The following is a 22,934-nucleotide window of genomic DNA, read 5'->3' on the forward strand; positions in this document are numbered from 1 at the left end:
ACTGCTCCTCTGTCAAGCTCCTCAAGTTTGCGGATGACACAACCCTGAGTGGACTGGTCCAGGATGGGGAGGAATCTGCCTAGAGATGGGAAGTGACACAGCTGGCATCCTGGTGCCATCGCAACAACCTGGAGCTCAATGCTCTTAAGACAGTGGAACTAATTGTAGACTTTCGAAGAGCTCCCCCTCCCCTCCCCTCACTGACCATCAACAACACCACAGTCACATCTGTGGAGTCATTTAAGTTCCTTGGAACCATCATCTCCAGGGACCTTAAATGGGGGGGCCACCATCGACTCCACAGTCAAAAAGGCCCAACAGAGGATGTACTTCCTGCGGCTACTGAGAAAACACAATCTACCACAGGTAATGATGGTTCAATTCTATACTGCTATCATTGAGTCCGTCCTCACCTCCATCATGGTCTGGTTTGGCTCAGCCACCAAGCACGACATCCGGAGGCTGCAACGGATCGTTCGTACAACTGAGAAGGTTGTTGGCTGCAACCTTCTCCCCATTGACGAACTGTACACTGTAAGGGCCAGGAAGCGAGTGGGCAAGATCATCTCTGACCCCTCTCACCCTGGCCACAAACTCTTTGAAGCACTTCCCTCTGGAAGGCGACTCTGGACTGTCAAAGCAGCCACAGCCAGACATAAAAACAGCTGTTTTTCCCCACGAGTAGTATTTCAACTCAATAACCAAAGTCTGTAGTCTCTTTTTTACTCTGGTTTATTTTCACCCACATGTTTAGACCGTAATGTTGTATCCTTATTGTTTTGATGTGTTTATGCTTTATTCTTAATTGTTAACTGTATGTTTGTGTTGTCATTTGTGAGCGGAGCACCAAGGCACATTCCTTGTATCTGCACATACTTGGCCAATAAACCTATTCATCCCAAGGTGTATGACTGACTAGCTCTATGACTGTATTCCCTCTTTATGGTCAGCTGTAAGTCTTAATTTGGCCACTTGGCACTGGTCCATCTTTCAAATTATGTTTGTAGACTTGCTTAAGTCGTTGCTGAGTCAGTGTCAATTGACTGAGAGATTAGGGACAAAGTTGCAATGGAAAAATTGCATTCACTACCAACAATTGTTGATTCACATGGTAGTTTAGTTTAGTTTAGAGATGCAGCGTTCCACCGAGTCCATATCGAGCAGCGATCCCCACACATTAACACTATCCTACACGCACCATGGACAATTTACATTTACACCAAGCCAATTAACCTACAAACCTGCATGCCTTTTGAGTGTGGGAGGAATCCAGAACATCTGGGGAAAACCCACAGGGGAGAAGGTACAAACTCTGCACAGATAGCACCTGTTGTCGGGATAGAACCTGGGTCTCTGGCACTGTAAGTGCTGTAAAGCAGTAGCTCTACCACTGCACCACCATGACACATGCCCCCTGCCTTCTTTGTTGTTTTTTAGTATGTGTTAAATATATGTTTTACTGTTCTTTAGCTTGCTTCATGTGGGGGGTGGGGGTTGGGAGAAACTTTTTTTTAATCTCTTACCTCGACGGAGATGCAATTTTTTCCCGTATCGTATCTCCGTCCCGCACTGCGGCCTAACATCGAGGAGCTGGCGGCCTCTGCTGGAGACCAACTTCGGGAATTCCAAACCGCAGGAGCTCGACTGCCGCGATCGCAGGAGCTTCGATCGCCCAGACGCGGGAGCTTTGATCGCCGGCTGCTAAAGTCCCGCAGACTCTCACGGTTGGAGCCCCAACGACGACCCCCGACAGGGATCGCGAGCTCCGCGATGGGAAGTATGCAGGCTTCCGTGGTGGAGCTCCCGGTCAGTCTTACCGATGTTAGGCTAACTGGTCTATAATTCCCCGTTTTCTCTCTCCCTTCCTTTTTAAAAAGTGGGGTTACATTAGCTACCCTCCAATCCTCAGGAACTACTCCAGAATCCAAAGAGTTTTGAAAAATTATCACTAATGCATCCACTATTTCTGGGGCTACTTCCTTAAGCACTCTGGGATGCAGCCTATCTGGCCCTGGGGATTTATCTGCCTTTAATCCATTTAATTTACCTAACACCACTTCCCGACTAACCTGGATTACCCTCAGTTCCTCCATCTCGTTAGACCCCCGGTCCCCTGCTATTTCCGGCAGATTGTTTATGTCTTCCTTAGTGAAGACTGAACCAAAGTAGTTGTTCAATTGGTCTGCCATCTCCTTGTTCCCTATGATCAATTCACCTGTTTCCGACTGCAAGGGACCTACATTTGTCTTAACTAGTCTTTTTCTCTTCACATATCTATAAAAGCTTTTGCAGTTAGTTTTTATGTTCCCTGCCAGTTTTCTCTCATAATCTATTTTCCCTTTCCTAATTAAGCCCTTTGTCCTCCTCTGCTGGACTCTGAATTTCTCCCAGTCCTCTGGTATGTTACTTTTTCTGGCTAATTTATATGCTTCATCTTTTGTTTTAATACTATCCTTGATTTCCCTTGTTAGCCACGGATGCACTACCTTTCCTGGTTTGTTCTTTTGCCAAACTGGGATGAACAATGGTTGTAGTTCATCCATGCGATCTTTAAATGCCTTCCATTGCATGTCCACCGTCAACCCTTTAAGTATCAATTGCCAGTCTATCTTGGACAATTCACATCTCATACCCTCAAAGTTACATTTCTTTAAGTTCAGAACACTTGTTTCTGAATTGACTTTGTCACTCTCCATCCTAATGAAGAACAAGGGGCCTCGCACAACAAGACTGCAAACTAACCCTTCCTCATTACTCAATACCCAGTCTAGAATGGCCTGCTCTCTCGTTGGTTCCTCGACATGTTGGTTTAGAAAACCATCTTGCAAACATTCCAAGAAATCCTCTTCCTCAGCACCCCTGCCAATTTGGTTCACCCAATCTATATGTAGATCGAAGTCACCCATTATAACCGCTGCACCTTTAGTGCACGCATTTCTAATTTCCTGCTTGATGCCATCCCCAACCTCACTACTGCTGTTAGGTGGCCTGTACACAACTCCCACTAGCGTTTTCTGCCCCTTAGTGTTTCGCAGCTCTACCCAGGAAGCTCCCTCACTCCCTCCAGAAGGAAAAAGCACACATGTAGTTTTAGAAAGAATCCAGGAAGGGATACATGGCTTATTTATGACTGTGCTTTGTGTGTATCCATTATATTTATTAAATGCACTTCCAGGAGCCAATAAAGAGTTAATCTGCCTGCAGTTAGAGAATCATCGAGTGATAGTGTGGAAACAGGCTCAACTTGCCCACAACGACCAACATGTCCTAGTTACACTAGCCGCACCGGCTGCATTTGGTCCATGTCCCTCTAAACCTGTCCTATCCATGTCCCTGTCCAACTGTTTCTTTAAACGTTGCAATAGTCCCAGCCTCAACCACCTCCTCTGGCAGTTTGTTCCATACACCCACCACCCTTTGCGTGAAAAAGTTACCCCTCAGATTCCTATTAAATCTTTCCCCTTACACTTTAAACCTCTGTCCTCTGGTTCTCGATTCCCCTACTCTGGGCAAGAGTCTCTGTACGTCTACCCGATCCATTCCTCTCATGATTTTGTACACCTCTATAAGATCACCCCTCATCCTCCTGCGCTCCAAGGAATAGAGTCCTAGCCTGCTCAACCTCTCCCTATAGCTCAGGCCCTCGAGTTCTGGCAACATCCTCGTAAATCTTCTCCGCACCTTTTCCAACTTCACAACATCGTTCCTATAACATGGTGCCCAAAACTGAGCACAATACTCTAAATGCGGCCTCACCAACTAATGCAACTGCAACATGACCTCCTAACTTCTATACTCAATGCTCTGTCTGATGAAGGCCAATGTGCCAAAAGCCTTTTTGACCACCCTAGCTACCTGTGATGCCACTTTCAATGAACTATGTACTTGTACTCCTAGATCCCTCTGCTCTACAACACTCCCTAGAGGCCTACCGTTCACTGTGTAGGTCCTGCCCGTGTTAGACGACCCAAACTGCAACACTTCACATTTCTCTGCATTAAATTCCATCGACCATTCCTCAGCCCACCTGGCCAATCAATCACGATCCTGCTGCAATGTTTGACAACCATCTTCACTATCTACGGGTGGGTGATACCACCCACTTTTAGTCATTTACAAACTTGCTAACCATGCCGTGTACATTCCCATCCAAATCAGAGAGATGTCACTCAAACAAGCAGCCTGTGTTATTTTGCCAGTATAGTTTCATATAGGGTGTTTAGTTTAGTTTAGAGAAACAGCATGGAAACAGGCCCTTCGGCCCACCGAGTCCGCGCCGACCAGCGATCCCCGCACACGAACACTATCCTACACACACTAGGAATAATTTACAATTTTACCAAGCCAATTAGCTGACAAACCTGCGCGTCTTTGGGGTGTGGTAGGAAACCAGAGCTCCCGGGGAAAAAAACACGCAGGTCACGGGGCAGAACGTAGAATCTCCGTACAGACAGCGCCTGCGGTCAGGATGTAACCCGGGTCTCTGGCGCTGTAAGGCAGCGACTCTACCGCTGTGGCACGGTGCCGCCCCGTACTGTACCCACCCGCACGTCCACTGTGTCCCGGTCGCCACTTGTGCTCAGCCAGGGCAGTGCTGGCAGAGTGAAGCTCACCAGAGCCGCATCTGAAACACGGATCGAGTCTCCATCCATGCTGTCAGCGGGGAGCCTGAAAACACAGGAAACAGCAGTTCCTTCAACCGATAAGCATTCCCTCTTGATCAACACAACATGGAAAATTCAAGATATTTACCGGGAAAGCATTAACAATTTAATCTTTTGTAGAAATGCATTCTTTTTTTATTTATAACCTTGAGGGCGTACAGCGTAGGTTCACTAGGTTAATTCCCGGAATGGCGGGACTATCATATGTTGAAAGACTGGAGCGACTAGGCTTGTATACACTGGAATTTAGAAGGATGAGAGGAGATCTTATCGAAATTATTAAGGGGTTGGACACGTTAGAGACAGGAAACATGTTCCCAATGTTGGGGGAGTCCAGAACCAGGGGCCACAGTTTAAATATAAGGAGTAGGCCATTTAGAACTGAGATGAGGAAAAACTTTTTCAGTCAGAGAGTTGTGAATCTGTGGAATTCTCTGCTTCAGAAGGCAGTGGAGGGCAATTCTCTGAATGCATTCAAGAGAGAGCTGGATAGAGCTCTTAAGGATAGCGGAGTCAGGAGGTATGGGGAGAAGGCAGGAACGGGGTACTGATTGAGAATGATCAGCCATGATCACATTGAATGGCGGCGCTGGCTTGAAGGGCCGAATGGCCTCCTCCTGCACCTATTGCCTATTGTCTATTGACTTTGCAATTAGATGGAGCATAGAACAGTTCAGCATGGGAACAGGCCCTTCAGCCCTCAATGTTTGTGCTGAACATGATGCCCAGGTCAACTGCTCTCATCTGCCTGTACATGATCCATATTCCTCTATTTCCATGTGCCTATCCAAACGCCTCTCAAACTCCACTATCGTATCTGCCTCCACCACCCCAGGCAGTGCGTTCCAGGCCCCCACCACTCTCTGTGTAAAAAACTTTCCCCACACATCTCCGTTAAACTTTCCCCCTCTCAACTTGTACCTATGCCCTCTAGTGTTGGACATTTCCACCCTGGGAAAAAGCTTCTGATTGTCTATCCTATCTATGCCATTCATATACTTCTATCGAGTCTCCCCTCAACCTCCAATGTTCCAGAGAACACAATCCAAGTCTATCCAACCTCACCCTGCAGCTGAAACCCTCTATTCCAGGCTGCGTTCTGGTAAACCTCCCCTGCACTCTCTCCAAAGCCTCCACATCTTTCCTGTAATGGGGCGACCAAATTGCATTTCCACGCAGCCGAACAAACGTCCTGTAGAGCTGCATTTAATTGCAAATAACCCAAATTCAAACCACTTATCCGCCCACATCATTAACTCTTCAGGAGTCCACTCCAACCCTGCCTTAGCATCCACTCCTGAAGCCAATGATCACATGTTACCTCTGGATCTGACTGTTGTACACCGACAGGTCTCTTCAGTTTCCAGGGCAACGCACAGTGGCGCAGTTGGTAGAGCCGCTGCCTCACATCCCTAGAGACCCGGGTTCGATCCTGACCACGGGTGCTGTCTGTGGGGAGTTTGCACGTTCCCCACGGTGACACCACGTGGGTTCCCTCAGGGTGCTCCAATTTACTCCCACATCCCAAAAATGTATGGATTTGTAGCTTAATTAGGCCTCTGTGAGTGGCCCCTAGCGCATAGAAAGTTTATGAGAAAGTGGAATAATATACTGTAGAACAGGGGTCGGTGTGGATTCGGTGGGTTGAATAGTCTATTTCCATGCTGTATGTCTAAAAACAAACTAAAAACTCTCTTTGTAGACACAAAATGCTGGTAACTCAGCTTCGAAGGGTCTCGACCCAAATTGTCACCTATTCCTTTTCTTCGGAGATGCTGCCTGTCCCGCTGAGTTACTCCAGCATTTTGTGTCTATCTTCGGTTTAAACCCTGCAGTTCCTTCCTAAAAACTCTCTTTCCCTGTTTTAGGATCATTTAACCACATAAGTGCAAGATCTTTGTTCTTTCTACCTGCTGATTACACAGCAGATGAGTAGATTTCTCCGAGTTTATTCCTAAATGGACCAAACTCGAGTAATGTTCACAACAAAGTAAGAAACAGAAGGTGGTGCTGATGTCCATGAACCATATCCCCTGGACCATGAGGCTAAGTGATCAAACTCAAATGCTGCATGTTTCCAGATGTAAATCAGGTGAGATTTCTGTGAATGCATGGACATCGATATACTAAAACTCTCATTTGTTTGTTTGTTTGTTTGTTCCTGAACTTCAGCCAAAATAGTACACGATAGCGCAACAATTCTAGGCCCACCTTATGAAACCAGGGAACCCAGAGGGAACCCACAAGGTCACAAAATAGAATTATCACATTAGTGCTTATATGGAAACTTCACGTACACTGATTGTATATTGATTTTAACAGCAAATACCTGCTTGTCAATTGTAGCACCTGTTGGTCACTGCACCAAGCATCAGTATTGAACCATAGTGGACAGCAGCATGCTGGCATAAACTAGACATTCTTAAAAATGATGTCTGATAACATGGGTGTGGCTTTATAATAAATTACATTAGATTTAAAGTCTTCCCACTGTAGGGTAATTTAAAGCTTTTAATATGGAGATCAGCCATTTTCCTCCATGTGACGATCATCACTCACCATTTTCCCCCCCTACTACTCACCATTTCACTATTGCATGAAAATTATGTAGTGATAAGAAAATAAATAATTCTACACATAGAAGAGACATCATTTCATGCGAAAGTAATTATCCTTGGAATCCAAGCCTACAGGATGAACACCTAGTGCGATGTAACCACATTGGTTCGATCCTGACTACGGGTGCCGTCTGTACGGAGTTAGTACGTTCTCCCCGTAACCTGCGTGAGTTTTCTCCAAGATCTTCAGTTTCCTCCCACACTCCAAAGACGTACAGGTTCGTAGGTTGATTGTCTTGGTGTATGTGTAAATCGTCCCTAGCATGTGTTAATGTGCGGGGATCACTGGTCGGTGCGGACTCGGTGGGCTGAAGGGCCTGTTTCCGCGCTGTATCTCTAAACTAAAGATAAACTACACACTCCAATTGCTTGGACTGATGCAGCTGGAAGAAGGCTCAAAGTAAAGTGGTCAGCAAGTCCAACATAGAGGATGAATGGTTTGCAAACTCTTGAAAAGCAGGTGCTACATGGTCAAATGAAACAGGCCATATTATGGGGCAGAGTTGAAGGGCCGAGACTTGGAAAAATCCCCGGGTCTGGTCTGGATGTGGAAATAATTCCTTTCCCAAATAATGGTGCATTGAAGATCTTCAGTCACCAGCATGCATAATGCACAGCTTGCTGGGCTCATTAACCATAAAATAGGTGGTATAAACTTTATTTTACCTCTGTAGGTACATTCTAACTGAGGGCGTCGTCATGAGAATAGGTTCGTCGTCTGCTATTGCCTCGTTTAATGCCACGACCTGCAGATGGTTTATGGTGTCCAGTAACATCTCCGATACCACTCTTTGCTGAAATGTAAAGAAGGATATAAAAATATGACCCAGCATGGCTGCTGCGAATGAATCGTGTGCGATTACTGAGTTGTGAAGCGTGTGATCTCCCTTGTCCACAATGGAGTCATACTCACTGTATCGGTGGCCATGCTGTCCTGTCCATCAGTTTCCATTCGGGCTTCCAGTACATTGTTTACCACATTAAACAGGATTTTGGTTGCAACCATCCTTTTCTCTGGTTCCTCATTGCCAACAGTCAGCAATGATACACCCACGTTCTGCAGAGTTGTACTGGCTTCCAACTTAAAGAGAGAAACAAAACACTGATTGTTGCAGCAGTTGCCACCTACCAGCAGTTACCCACAGTGGATGCCATCTCCCTGGCCTTAACTCATCCCTGGAGCACCTGGACAACAAGGACTCCTACGTTAGCCTCCTATTTATCAACGATAACCCCATCTTCAACACCATAATCCCATCCAAGTTCATCTCCAAACTCGGACATAGGAATAAGCATCCCACCCCCTCTCTGCCACTGGTTCCTTGACGTTGTGACCCACAGACAACATCAATAAGCACAGGGGACAACACCTCTTCCACAATAATTCTCAACACTGGTGAGCCCCGACCGCCCCGACGTGCAGCGGCAGCGGCAGCGGTCGCGTCTTCACCCGCCCCGGATCGCGGGGCTTGGGTCGGCCCGCTGCAGACCTTTCACCGTCTGGCGCGGCCTGGAACGTGGCAACTCCAACAGCCTGACCGCGGAAGAAGACGGCAGGGAAGAGAAAAGACATTCTGGCCTTCCATCACTGTGAGGAGGTGACTGGAGGAGACTCACTGTGATGGATGTTTCTTTTTGTTTGGTGTTGGTTTATGCTTGTGTGTTATTGCATATTTTTATTGCTTATTTTTATTGGTCTTATTGTTGGACTGTGGGTAATCTTTCATTTCACTGCACATTTATGTGTATGTGACAAATAAACTTGACTTGACTTGCATGGATGCGTTCTCACTCCCCGACTACACCTCCTGTACACACATGGCTGTGGGGCCAAATCAGAGAGTTCGGTATCTCGACTGACCATGCGCCAGTCATAGGTCACAGGGGCAAAACATTCTCGCCGGCTGACCTGCTGCGTGTATACAGACCAGCGTTTCATCCGTATTTTTCAGTTTTGCTTCGTAGAAGTAAGAGAATACCGCTTTAAAAAATATTAATTAGTTGTATTTATGGTTAATTTGTGCCAGACTATGATGATTTTGCAGGTTATATTGCTTTATGCTTCAGAGAGTGAGGGAGATCGTGACGATTTTCTTTTGCATTGTAACTTGTACTGGAGCTTCTCCTCAAGTGGGAATATGGCGCACTTCCCAAACCATGAGGTATTCTTGGTTCTCCGGATTGTTGGAGATGCAAAAGAAAAGCAAACGTTTGAGTGAATGAATTGCTGCTTTGTGCGGGCGGTGCCTAAAGTCCGGAATGTCAATGGATGACCACTGTAAACTTGAAGCATGCTGTTCGTGCAGCGATTAGACAGCTGCTGAGGTCAGCGTCCAGCGGAGTTGTTTGTCTGATCAAACCCTCCCTATAATATCACCCGGTCGACACAAAGTGCTGGAGTAACTCAGCGGGACAGGCCGGAGAGAAGGAATGGCTGATGTTTCAGGTCGAGACCCTTCCTGACTCAGGAACAGCTTCTTCCCTTCTGTTATTGTGCTCGGGCACTGTTCCAATTCACTTCGACCCACTTGCGGACATTGGACATTGTCGATGGGACTACTGCGCTGCAATGCTGAGACCTATATTCTGCACTCTGTGTCTTTCCCTCAGCTCTACCAGTTATACTTGAGTTCGACAATTGCATTCATCTATAGTATTATCTGGTCTCATTAGATAGCTTGCGAAACAAAGCTTATCACTTTAGAACACAAGGTGCCGGAGTAACTCAGCAGTTCAGGCAGCATCTCTGGAGAACATGGAAAGGTAATGTATCGGGTCAAGACCCTTCTTCAGATCTCGGTATATGTGAGATTAATAAAGCTAAACCCAAACCTAGTTTTGCCTTGACACAATGGAGTGGAACAAAACTTTAAGCACATTTCCCCATCTTTATCTTACTCGCACAGATATACTTTCATACGATTGTGCTACCTGACAGTGAACACCTTGAGATAATTCCCTACCTTTACCATTCTGCTGCTGCATTTAATTAGTTGACAAGAAATTCACAGCAAAGCACGGCAGGCCAAGAATGGTTCAGGTCACCGGGATAAAAGGTTGGATGAGATTAGAAATGCTACAGTGTGGGTACCTGTGATGTAGATGTCAGTTCATTGGACCAGTGGGTTAACTGCTTTAGAACTTCAGAAACTTCAAGAACTCTGTGCAATGATGAAACCTCCACGTCGGCCAAGTTCGAAAGCATCATTTCTCTTAACTGAGAGATGTTTTTTGGTGACAAGAAACAAAATTAAGCACAATTCATTATTCTTCAGTGCCTTCTTTGTCCAATCAATATATATTTATCTAAATCACACTGATTTGCAGTGGGCTAGAAACATAGAAACATAGAAAATAGGTGCACGAATAGGCCAGTCATGGCTGATCATTCAGAATCAGTACCCCATTCCTGCTCTTAGGGTTGACAGAATCAAGGGATATGGGGAGAAAGCAGGAACAGGGTACTGATTTTGGATGATCAGCCATGATCATATTGAATGGCGGTGCTAGCTCGAAGGGCCGAATAACAATAGACAATAGACAATAGGTGCAGGAGTAGGCCATTCAGCCCTTCAAGCCAGCACCGCCATTCAATGCGATCATGGCTGATCACTCTCAATCAGTACCCCGTTCCTGCCTTCTCCCCATACCCCCTCACTCCGCTATCCTTAAGAGCTCTATCCAGCTCTCTCTTGAAAGCATCCAACGAACTGGCCTCCACTGCCTTCTGAGGCAGAGAATTCCACACCTTCACCACTCTCTGACTGAAAAAGTTCTTCCTCATCTCCGTTCTAAATGGCCTACCCCTTATTCTTAAACTGTGGCCCCTTGTTCTGGACTCCCCCAACATTGGGAACATGTTTCCTGCCTCTAATGTGTCCAATCCCCTAATTATCTTATATGTTTCAATAAGATCCCCCCTCATCCTTCTAAATTCCAGTGTATACAAGCCCAATCGCTCCTGCCTTTCAACATACGACAGTCCCACCATTCCGGGAATTAACCTAGTGAACGTACGCTGCACGCCCTCCATAGGCCTACTCCTGCACCTATTTTCTATGTTTCTATTCCGTTAGATTTGCTATGAGTTAAGATTGATTGAAGCTGAGCATAGAATTTCGAGCTATACGGCACAGAAACACACCCTTCGGCCCTACCTGTCCAAGATGCTCCATCCCAGCTAGTCCAATTTGCCAGTGTGTGGCCCGTGTCCCTCTAAATCTTTCCTATCCATGTACCTGTCCAAGTGTCTTCTAAACGTTGTTATTTTACCTACCTCCTGTGGCAGCTCATACATATACCCACCATCCTCTGTGTGAAAAAGATGCCCCTCAAGTTCTTATTAAATCTTTCCCCTCTCAGCTTAAATCTATCTCTTCTGGGCCTCGATTCCCCCATCGTGGGTAAAAGACTGTGCATTCATCCTAACAATTCCCCTCGTGATTTTATATACCTCAATATGATCACCCCTCAGCCTCCTGCACTCTAAGGAATGAAGACCTAGCTGACCCATTCTTTACAGTTGTATACCCTACTGTACCGATGGGAGCCTTGGCAGCGGGTGCGTCGGTGGTGGCGGCGGCCTCGGTGGCAACGAGAGCCTTGGCGGCGGTGGGGTCTCGTGATCGACCCGTGATCAGCAGTCGATGAACATGATGGGGGGAAGGGGTGAGGGGAAGACAATGGGGAACCAGCATGGGGGCACCGCCGTGAAGAACAATGGGATAACAAAGGGGGACCTGGTGTGGGGGGGGGGGGCTCTAGTTTAGAATCCTCTGCCCAGGGGATAGGCCTGTGTTAGTTTGTTTGTTTGTCCATTTGTTCCAGTGAAGGCGCTGTGCACACGGCAGCCAGCCAACAGTCGCTTATCTTTCTCTTTCTGTTTTCACTTTTAATTTCAAGTTTTTGTGTACCTTGTTGGGTGTTGTGACTGTTGGCAGACTAATTTACCTCCGGGGATGAATAAAGTTTATCGTATCGCACCGTAACGTATCGTATTGTATAGAACTATACCCTACAGTTCTGGCCCTTGAGTCCTGCCATCACCCTCATTAATCTTCTCTGCACTCTTTCCAGATCCTTTCCACAATAGAGTGACCAAAATTGAACCACCCTCCGGTCATCCAGCACCTCACCCGTGTCTCATGTGTCTCAGCTGGGGCTCTTCTAATTTCTTCTCTAGCTTCCCACAGTGTCGTTGGATATTTCTGATCCAGCCCAGGAGATTTAACTACCTTCATACACCTTAGGACACCCAGCATCTCTTCGACCGTAATACGACTGTTCCCAAGACATCTCCATTGACTGTCCTGTTCCCTCATCTTCATGCCTCTTCCCAAAGTGGAACAGGAGAAATGCTCATTGGGGACCTTGCCCATCTCCTGCGGCTCGACACATGAAAGACCGCATTGGTTTCTGGAGGGCCTATTCTCATTTATTTATTATTCCCTCCAAAGAAAATACCTGCTTCTTGTCAGTCAGAGCCAGTGTGCCAGAGCCTCCTGTACCGGCCTCCTGATTTAGTACAGAAGAGACAGATTCAAACAGTCGGATTAGAGAAGAACCATTGGCCTTTTCCTTTGACAGATCCATTACATTTTCCGAGATGAGTGTTGCCAGGTCTTTATTCTCTCCAATGTCCGAGAATCCATGAACCTGCGATGAACATTAAATAAATGTAAGAAGGCTATTGCTGATACAACTCCTTCCATCTTAAATAAACACTTTGACCGTGACCCACACCTGCTGTCAGCATGCCACACAATAGGAAGGTTAGAAAAATGTATTGTATCAGAACTGCAGATGCTGGTTTACACCGAAGATAGACACAAAATGCTGGAGTAACTCAGCGGGTCAGGCAGCATCTCTGGAGAGAAGGAATGGGTGACGTTTTGGATCAAGACCCTTCTTCAGACCAAAATGTATTAATCAGTTTGAATTTGATCAAATAAATAAAAAATATTTTTAAAATGTTAAAGAAAAAAAAGTAAAATAAAAGCGATTTCAAGAAAATGAAGCTGAAAGATATAATTTTTAAAAACATAAAGTTTCTTTAAGAAAACCACAACCATAACTGTCACCATAACTGAGATCCCACGAGCTCCTGAAGAAAGTGAGCAAGCATTTTAAGGGCGGCACGGTGGCGCAGCGGTGGAGTTGCTGCCTTACAGTGCTTGCAGCGCCGGAGACCCGGGATCGATCCCGACATCGGGTGCTGTATGTACGGAGTTTGTACGTTCTCCCCGTGACCGCATTGGTTTTCTCCGAGATCTTCGGTTTACTCCCACACTCCAAAGACGTACAGGTTTGTAGGGAACTTGGACTAGTAAATGTAAAAATTATCCCTAACGTGTGTAGGATAGTGTTAATATGTGGGGATCACTGGTCGGCACGGACTCCGCACTGAATCTCTAAACTAAACTAAACAAAACCACGCTGTGCTTTGGGAATCTGGGATGGACAATAAATGCCAGCCTTGCCCGCAAAAGCTACAGCATGGGTGGAATCAATTCCCATGGGACTGTGGGATGAGTGTGGCCAACCAGCCAACAAGAGAGGGGGGTGAGACGTGATCTAGAGGTGTATAAAATCATGAGTGGAATAGATTGGGTAGATGCACAGTCTTTTATCCAGAGAAGGGGAGTACGACTCTTATTATAGAGTCTTTTATCCAGAGAAGGGGAATCAAGAAGCAGAGGACATAGCTTTAAGGTGAGAGGGGAAAGATTTAATGGGAATTTGAAGGGCAATCTTTTCACACGGAGAGTGGTGGATATATGGAGTAAGCTGCAAGAGGAGGTAGTTGAGGCAGAAAATATACCAACATTTCAAAGACATTTGGACAGTACATGGATAGGACAGGTTTAATGGGATATGGGTCAAATGCAGGCAAGTGGGGATAGTGTAGATGGGACACCTTGCTTGGCGTGGGCAAGATGTATTTGTGACTCCATAACATCAGCCCTGAAGAACCAGTTACCCCCGACTGCTACACCTGATGCCCCGGAATGAACTCATGATAAGAATTGAACAGGTAAAAGGCAAGGCTGATGAGAAAACGACGGGAGATGCAGTTTGAGATATTTTAATTTCCAGGCCTTCCTTGCGTGAGCGGCACCCTATTTCCCATCTGCGACCAGCCGGAAGTGGGAGGTGCCCTGAGCATTGCCTTGGCTATGGACACAAGCATTAAAAAATAGATTCACCTCCAGTCAGTTCAAAATTTTTTCCCCTTGTCCCCTAGACCAACCTGATGGGAAAATGGATGGCTGTTCTACTCTGGTTCCAGAGTAAAACAGTAGTAATAGTAAAGATAGACACAAAGTGCTGGAGTAACTCAAGGCAGCATCTCTGCAGAAAAAGGATGGGTGACGTTTCAGGTCGGGACCCTTCTTCAGACTCAAAGTAGGGGGTGGATGGAAAGGGGTGGTGTGGTGAAGAGCTGGAGGCGAGAAAAGACCAAGTCAAGTCAAGTCAACTTTATTTGTATAGCACATTTAAACACAATCCACGTTGACCAAAGTGCTGTACATTAGCATTTAGTGTACCAGTACGGATGAGGGCCAGCCACAGATTACCTCAGGCCTGGTAAGCCCATTGTTTATTGTTTTCTAGAGAAGGTGTGATCTCAAGAGGAATCTTATATCGAAACGTATAAGATTATTAAGAGGTTGGAAACGTTAGAGGCAGGAAACATGTTCCCAATGTTGGGGGCGTCCAGAACAAGGGCCACAGTTTAAGAATAAGGGGTAGGCCAGTTAGAACTGAGATGAGGAAAAAAAATTTCAGTCAGAGAGTTGTGAATCTGTGGAATTCTCTGCCTCAGAAGGCAGTGGAGGCCAATTCTCTGAATGCATTCAAGAGAGAGCTAGATAGAGCTCTTAAGGATAGCGGAGTCAGGGGGTATGGGAAGAAGGCAGGAGTGGGGTACTGATTGAGAATGATCAGCCATGATCACATTGAATGGCGGTGCTGGCTCGAAGGGCTGAATGGCCTCCTCCTGCACCTATTGTCTATTGAAACCAATAGGAGGACTGCGAAACTGGTAAAACAACTAGGGTGGAGGAAGGAGGCAAGGGGGGACGGGGGAAGGGAGGGGAATGTGAGTAGAATGTAATTAAAATGAGAGAATCCAATGTTGGGTTAGGACTGAGATAAGGAAAAACCTTTGTAGGACTGAGATGAGGAAAAACCGTTTGACCCAGAGAGTTGTGAATCTGTGGAATTCTCTGCCACGAGAGGCAGTGGAAGCCAATTGATTGGATGTTTTCAACGAGAGTTATATCGAACTCTCTCTTGAATATATCCAGTGAATTGGCCTTCACTGCCTTCTGTGGCAGAGAATTCCACAGATTCACAATTCTCTGGGTGAAAAAAGTTTTCCTCATCTCAGTCCTAAATGGCCTACCCCTTATTCTTAAACTGTGACCCCTGGTTCTGGACTCCCCCAACATTGGGAACATTTTTCCTACAAAAAGAACCGGAAAAAGGAGGAGAAAAATATGAATTGCCGATTCATATCAAAATCAATGATATGGTAATAAATGTACAGAGAGGAATCTTTTCTGATAAAGATCAAATCTTGGAACAAGATTCAGTCTGAAGAATGGTCTCGATCCGAAACGTCACCTATTTATTTTCTCCAGAGATGCTGTTTGACCTGTTGAGTTATTCTGGCTTTTTGTGTCTATCTTTGGTTTAAACCAACATCTGCAGATGCTTCCTACAAATCTTGGAACAAATTGGGTATGGATTACAATGAACTCATCACCAAAAAGCTTGCAGCTTAAACATTCTCCCACTTTTATTCCTCTGATGTTATAGAGTCATAGAGGCATACAGTGTGAAAACAGGCCCTTCGGTCCAACTTGCCCATGCTGACCAACATGCCCCATAAAATGATGTAAAAAATGCAAGCTATAATCAGCAGGACAGGTCTGAGAGAGGGAAATAGTCAATGTTTCAAACTAGGCCCAACTTTTTAGATGTGTATTTGTTGTTGTACATATTTGATTTACGATCTCAACAATTTACAGTCTTTCTCTGCCCTCCCCTTCATCTACACCTCCAACCATCAACATGGTCTGCTCTGTTTGGAGATCCATAGATCTTTCCGTGAATTCTTCTTTTCCCTGAAGTGACAGGCACAACATACCGTCGCTGTGATGATACCGCTGGCTGAGGATCCCAAACCATCGCTGACGGTCACTGTGATGTTCAGCTGGTCATCATTCTTTGAGTCTCCCAGTGGTAGGTACGTGGGTGGCAACATTGGCTGCAATCCACAGTGTAAAGGAAAATCTGTAAAGACATGGAAAGTCAGGTAATCTGCAAAGCACTGCCTGAAGGGATAATTGAAATATATTTCCACATTGAAACAAATAATAGTTTTAAACAAAGTTATCAAGGATACATGAAAGAAAAAATAAGTGTGACTTCATTCATTGGGGTTCTCCAAAGATGTGACTAGTAGAACAGTTTAGCTTAGTTTAGTTTAGAGATACAGTGTGGAAACAGGCCCATCAGCCCACCGAGTCCGCTCCGACCAGTGATCCCCACACATTAACACTATTCCACACACACTAGGGACAATTTACATTCATACCGAGCCAATTAACCTATAGACCTGTACATCTTTGGAGTGTGGGCGGACACCGAAGATCTCGGATGTACATTGATTAGATTTTGCCGCTGGGAGTGGGCATAGGCAACATGATGAACTCAGTATTTCCTCCTTGGACAACGACAATTCTGCAATTCTATGAACTATTCTCCCATGCTGCCTTCTAAGTTGTTCAGAGGACAGGCTAACAAGTGGGGAAACAAATTAAAAATCTTGTCTGCCACTGAACTCCCTAGCACTTGTGGGACCCCTTCATTTCTGGGTTTACCATCCGAAAGGTTTACGCAACTCTACCTACCTCAGAGGTTATGAAAGGAGCACGAGTGATTAATGAAGAAACAAAAAATATAAAGCGGTTGGAACCTTTTCCACTAAAGGGATGCTATTGTTGGCCATTTCATCAAATAGTCCAGGGCAAGATGACTATTCAAACCACATGTGTCTGTGTTTGGGGCATGTTTTGCACGTCTCCCTGAAGTTTGCTCACGGTACATTATGTTTGCACACGTGGAAGAATTTTGAGGCATAGAGTATTTTGCGAGGGAGCCCAATGGATATTACCTGGTTTCACAAAGAAACAGTAGGTAAGGTCCGAAGAGTTGCAGGATGAGTTTGAGCCACAGGCAACAGTGCATTTGATGCTGAATTTTGTGGAGACGGTGGATCCTTCTTTAGGAGAAACGTCGCAGGATGGCACTGGCAGTGGAGGCACCATGCTAACCATGTAATCATTGTATTTGTAACGTCCACGGTCACTTATCCCTAAGATAAAACAACATGCATCGCCGTTTAGGATAGTCTCCAATATCATTGTTTAGCTCATCTTGTAATGTAGTTTCTAAAGCAAACAAAAACTCTTCAACAAGTATTTTTTTTCTTTTTGCCTGTAAGTTCTCCCTATTGAACCAAGTAGACTTGGGTCACCAACAAGAGGTGTCTGGGGCTTTTTTTACAAATGAGACTCCTGGGAGGATCACAACAATAAAACCTAGTGTAGGATGACATTAACAACTGCAGAGGTCAGTTTTATCTGGAACAGTGATCATGTACAGTGCACACAGGAAGTGTACAGGAAATGATCGCAGGAACAGCACTGGATAAATGGGCCAAAGAGCCTCTTGCTTCTGTGGACACTAAAATAAGAAAAACAAAATATAATATAAGGCACGTCAGTAACCTATCTGACCCGTCTTTTGCACATACCAGGGCATCTATGTCTTTGCTGTCATATTCAGGAGTAAACTGTAGAGGGCTGCAACATAGAAACATAGAAAATAGGTGCAGGAGTAGGCCATTCGGCCGTTCGAGCCTGAACCGCCATTCAATATGATCATGGCTGATCATCCAGCTCAGTAACCTGTACCTGCCTTCTCTCCATACCCCCTGATCCCTTTAGCCACAAGGGCCACATCTAACTCCCTCTTAAATATAGCCAATGAACTGGCCTCAACTACCTTCTGTGGCAGAGAATTCCACAGACTCACCACTCTCTGTGTGAAGAAATGTTTTCTCATCTCGGTCCTAAAAGACTTCCCCCTTATCCTTAAGCTGTGACCCCTGGTTCTGGACTTCCCCAACATCGGGAACATGAATGTTGACTTTTGAGTCTTCTTTTCGCAGTTAAACTAGACTTACAAGTTGTGAATGATCATTCACATTTCATTTAGATCAGAGAATTTGATGCATTTTCCTTTTAAAAAAAAAAAGAGATACAGCATAGAAACAGGCCCTTCAGCCCAACGAGTCCGCACTTACCATTGATCACCCCCTTCACACTATTTGTATGTTATCCCACTCTCTCGCACACTGCCCACACGCTAGGGGCAATTTACAGAGGCCAATTCGCCTACAAACTTAATGCACATCTTTGGGATGTGGGAGAAAACCAAAGCACCAGGAGGAACCCAAACGGAGAATGTGCAAACTCCACAGAGGCAGCATCCGAGGTCAGGATGGAACCCAGGTCTCTGGCGCTGTGAGGCAGCAGCTCTCCCAGCTACACCACTGGGTCGCCACTCAACTGTTTATGTGATTAGTTCACAATTTTAGAGCTGACAAACATTTTCTCAGTTTATTTAACAGATCTTTCCCATCATGTGAGCTGCTTCACTGTTGGTTAGTTTGGGTTGAAGCAGGTGACCTATAACCACAATACTTTTAAAAAGCAGCTCTGGTTGCTTGCAAGATGAATTCAACTTACCCACTGCCCTCACTTTAAACATTGGAGCAGACTGAGCCAATTCCTCTTTCCCCAAAACCAGAGTGTCTGTATTCTCCTTCATTAATACCAATGATTCTAGAGCAGTCCTTTGCTGTTTGATGTTACAAGCAGAAGGCAGATTGACCTAAAGTATAAAAAATGCATATCAATGGATTGTGAAAAGCATCTTGAATTAAAACGTTTGGAAGTACATTCTGCATGTTAATACATAGTACTTTGATTTGCTTCTTTCACCTGCGAGTGTGAAGGATTAACCCTGTACCAATTATATTTGATTGAATTCTTGCATTCTTGACAAGAGACAGTCAATGTAACATTTTCTGAAGGATCAACTGGATTGCAGCTGTCCTTACATCTGAAAGAGAGCACAAGCACAAGTCACTTTCGCGTCAATAATTGCTCAGTTTGAGCCATTAAAATGATCCAAAATATATAACTTTTTATATTTTCCCATGTTTTGGCTGCCGTTTCGAAATAAATGAAGTCATTGTAGTGGACACGGAGCTGTCCGTCCAAGAACGAGGCAGCAGACCAAGTTTATCCGACAACACTTTATTTCACTGCACCACTTACTCTCTCTCCACTCACTCTCTTATTAGCCGCCCGCGCCAAGACCCATACTCCCCCGGGGCACCTCATGACCTCTGACGAGCCGAAGGTTATGTACCTCGTGTGGTTCACCACCAAGGGCCGCTACAAGACCCCCCCCCCAGAACCGGAGGCGCAAAAACGGATGGGCAGCCGAACGAGGCGGCCGGACCTTGTACGCACGTCCCCGCGCTAAAGGGGCCTGCCCTGTAAGGACAAATTAGGTTGGACCCGAGATGGCGGACGCCCCCGACGACGAGACTGGGCCTCCCGTACTGGCTCGCTCAGGTCCAAGCGAGCCGGTTTCAAGCGAGCCACCGATACCGTCTCCTGCCAACCCCCCTTGTCCAATACAAAAGTCGTGGGCCCATGTCGCAGCACCCGAAAAGGACCTTCATACAGGCACTGCAAGGACGACCTGTGAGCATCGCGCCAAAGGGAAACATACGAGCTGTCGGCGAGAGCCGGAGACACATATGATGGAGTGACCCCATGCCGAGACCTTGGGACAGGGGACAGGGAGCCAATCCTCTCCCACAGACGGACCAACATGGAGGACGGTGACTCCCGGGGGCCGCCCGTAGTTGGAATAAATTCCCCGGGCACGGTGAGCGGAAAGCCGTAAACCAATTCCACCGATGAAGACTGCAAGTCTTCCTTAGGGGCGGTACGGATCCCCAACAGGACCCACGGCAACTCGTCCATCCAGCCGGGACCGGTGAGGCATGCCTTTAAAGGGTCCTTAAGACAGCGGTGGAAACATTCCACCAACCCATTGGACTGGGGGTGGTAAGCCGTCGAGTGGTGGAGCTGAGTCCCCAACAGGCGAGCCATTGCGGACCACAGTTCTGGCGTGAACTGGGCACCCCGGTCGGACGAGGTGTCCAGCGGTACCCCGAAACAGGCAATCCAATAGGCCACCAGGGCACGTGCACAGGACAAGGCCGAGGTGTCAATGAGCGGGATGGCCTCTGGCCACCGCGTGATGGAGTGACCCCATGCCGAGACCTTGGGACCTTCAGACAGTGCCTGTAGATGTGAGATGCCGCAAGACGGAGGCCCCACGATATCTACGTGAAGATGTTGCAAGCGCGCGCACAAATTGTCCCTCCACTGTCATTTGTGATGGAACAGTGGATCAAATGACCTTGTTCACTAGTTTATCACCTGGTAAGCTCCAATCCATACCTGACTCTGATATCCAATCCTCTTTTGCCCCCCTTGTTGAGGACCAGGCATTTCTCGGCTGTGCTGTTCTTTTTGCCTGGAGCACTTACAGTTAACTTGACAGAAATGAAAGAGTTAGGTGGAGGTAGGCAGGCGGGGATGATGGTCAAATCCTGTTGGCCAGTGTTCATTTGGCCGCTCCCTGTACAGATGTTCCACAATGGCCAGCACGCACCTTAGCGAGGAAGAGAGAAAGATATTGTAAACATAGGCGACACAATCCATCCTTTTCAGTGTGGGAATCAATTAAAATTATTAGGCCTACTCTTAAACCTCAGTAATATGCAACCTCATATTAAAACCTTTACAGTGCAGCATAAGGAATACGAACAGGAGTGGGCAATTCAGTCTCCCAAGACGAATAGACAGTATCTCACTGTTCAAGACGATTCTGGCCAATCTTTTCCTCAGTGCCAGTTCCCTGTATTTGGTTTCGTTCAGACACACAGCATGGGAACAGGCCCTTCGGCCCACCGAGTCCACACAGACCATTGATCACCCCTTATTACCCACTAGTTCCTTATTACCCTACTTTTAGATCCGACGTACCAGGGGCAATTTACCAAAGCCAATGAACCTACAAATCTGCACGTTTTTGGGATGTGGGAGGAAACCGGAGCACCCGGAGGAAACCCACGTGGTCACAGGGAGCGTATGTATACAAACTCTGCTCAGATGGAACCCGTAGTCAGGATCGAACCTGGGACTCTGGTGAGGTGAGGCATTATTCCCACATCCCTTCATTCCTTTACAATCTACTTTTCTCTCAGCTCCAATTTTACTTCTCGAGGAGATAAAGAATTGTATTACCAACTTTTATTTTCATTAAAACAGAATTTTGGGTCACCCCGATATTTGTGAAACTCACAAAAGAACGAATCTTCCATGGCAAAGTTCAGAGAGCACCATTGTCAGGAACCCTTGTGAAACATTTTGCTGACACTTTCAGTTTCTCATGATCAGATTCAAGATCATAGTTTAGTTTAGTTTAGAGATACAGCACAGAAACGGGCCCTTCGGCCCACCGAGTCCGTGCCGCCCAGCAATCACCCTACACACTAGCACTATCCTACTCACTAGGGACAATTTTACAAGTTGCAGAAGCCAATTAACCTACAAACTTGCACGTCTTTGGAAACCGGAGCACCCAGCGAAAACCCACGCAGTCCCAGGACAAATGGCCACACTCCGTCCAGACAGCACCTGTGGTCATGATCGAACCTGGATATCTGGCGCTGTGAGGCAGCAGCTCTACTGCTACGCCACTGTGCCACCCCTTAGGTTACTGGCATTTGGTGGAGTGAGTGTGATCTCTGAAGCCAACTGCTAAAGGGATACGCCACAGTGCAAGCAATACTCTAACCTATTGCGGGGTGTTGGTACTGAACAAATAGGTGCTGGATCGGTAAAACGTTAGTGAATGCTCACAAATGGACAGGCTGCTGAAGGATAGTGCAAATGAGAGTCAAGGTCTTTGTGCATGGGGACCATGGAGGCGATGCCTTGGTGCTCCTGTCAGAATAGGGACACCACTCCGTGTCTTAGAATGGCTGCATTTCAGCGATGCCTGAATTCAGTGAACTAAATCACGGAGAGTTTTTCAGACAAAGTAAATTAGAAAGCAATACGGGAGAAAGGGAATGAAAGAGGGGAGAGAGATAGGCAGTCTAGCAAGGGGATGAGGAGCAAGGTGGGGAAATATAGATGCATTGCCCACTCCCATCTACAAATAGATTAAACCATTGCTTAATGGAGTAACTAATCTTTAAAATGGCAGCAAATGGATGAAGGTACATTTCCATTCCAAAGTTGTTCAACTTTTCTGTTCTTTGCTGTCCATGAGATGTTGTTGTGTGCCAACACCTCATATAAAACACATCAACACCTCTACTGGGTTTAGGGAGTTCGGCATGTTCTCAGCAATTCTCACCGATGTCCACAGATGCGCCAGGGACAGCTTTTCATCGGGAAGCATTATAGCATGTTAGGGAACA

At 46.1% G+C, this 22,934-nt stretch overlaps 1 protein-coding gene across 1 annotated transcript in view; it reads right to left on the bottom strand.

Annotated features, from left to right (window-relative positions):
- LOC144594367 (polycystin-1-like protein 2) overlaps positions 1-22,934 on the bottom strand; it is a 101,912-nt gene that overhangs the window by 61,021 nt on the left and 17,957 nt on the right. Inside the window, exons 10-19 of the mRNA XM_078400771.1 lie at positions 20,902-21,115; positions 19,360-19,480; positions 19,105-19,249; positions 17,466-17,666; positions 16,437-16,582; positions 12,746-12,937; positions 10,374-10,499; positions 8,196-8,363; positions 7,949-8,076; positions 4,545-4,668 (exon numbers count right to left, since the gene is read on the bottom strand). Coding sequence (XP_078256897.1) covers positions 4,545-4,668; positions 7,949-8,076; positions 8,196-8,363; positions 10,374-10,499; positions 12,746-12,937; positions 16,437-16,582; positions 17,466-17,666; positions 19,105-19,249; positions 19,360-19,480; positions 20,902-21,115 — 1,565 coding nt within the window. The remainder of the gene's footprint in view (positions 1-4,544; positions 4,669-7,948; positions 8,077-8,195; positions 8,364-10,373; positions 10,500-12,745; positions 12,938-16,436; positions 16,583-17,465; positions 17,667-19,104; positions 19,250-19,359; positions 19,481-20,901; positions 21,116-22,934) is intronic.

Source organism: Rhinoraja longicauda, chromosome 6, assembly GCF_053455715.1.
Source record: "Rhinoraja longicauda isolate Sanriku21f chromosome 6, sRhiLon1.1, whole genome shotgun sequence".
Lineage (NCBI taxonomy): Eukaryota > Metazoa > Chordata > Chondrichthyes > Rajiformes > Arhynchobatidae > Rhinoraja > Rhinoraja longicauda.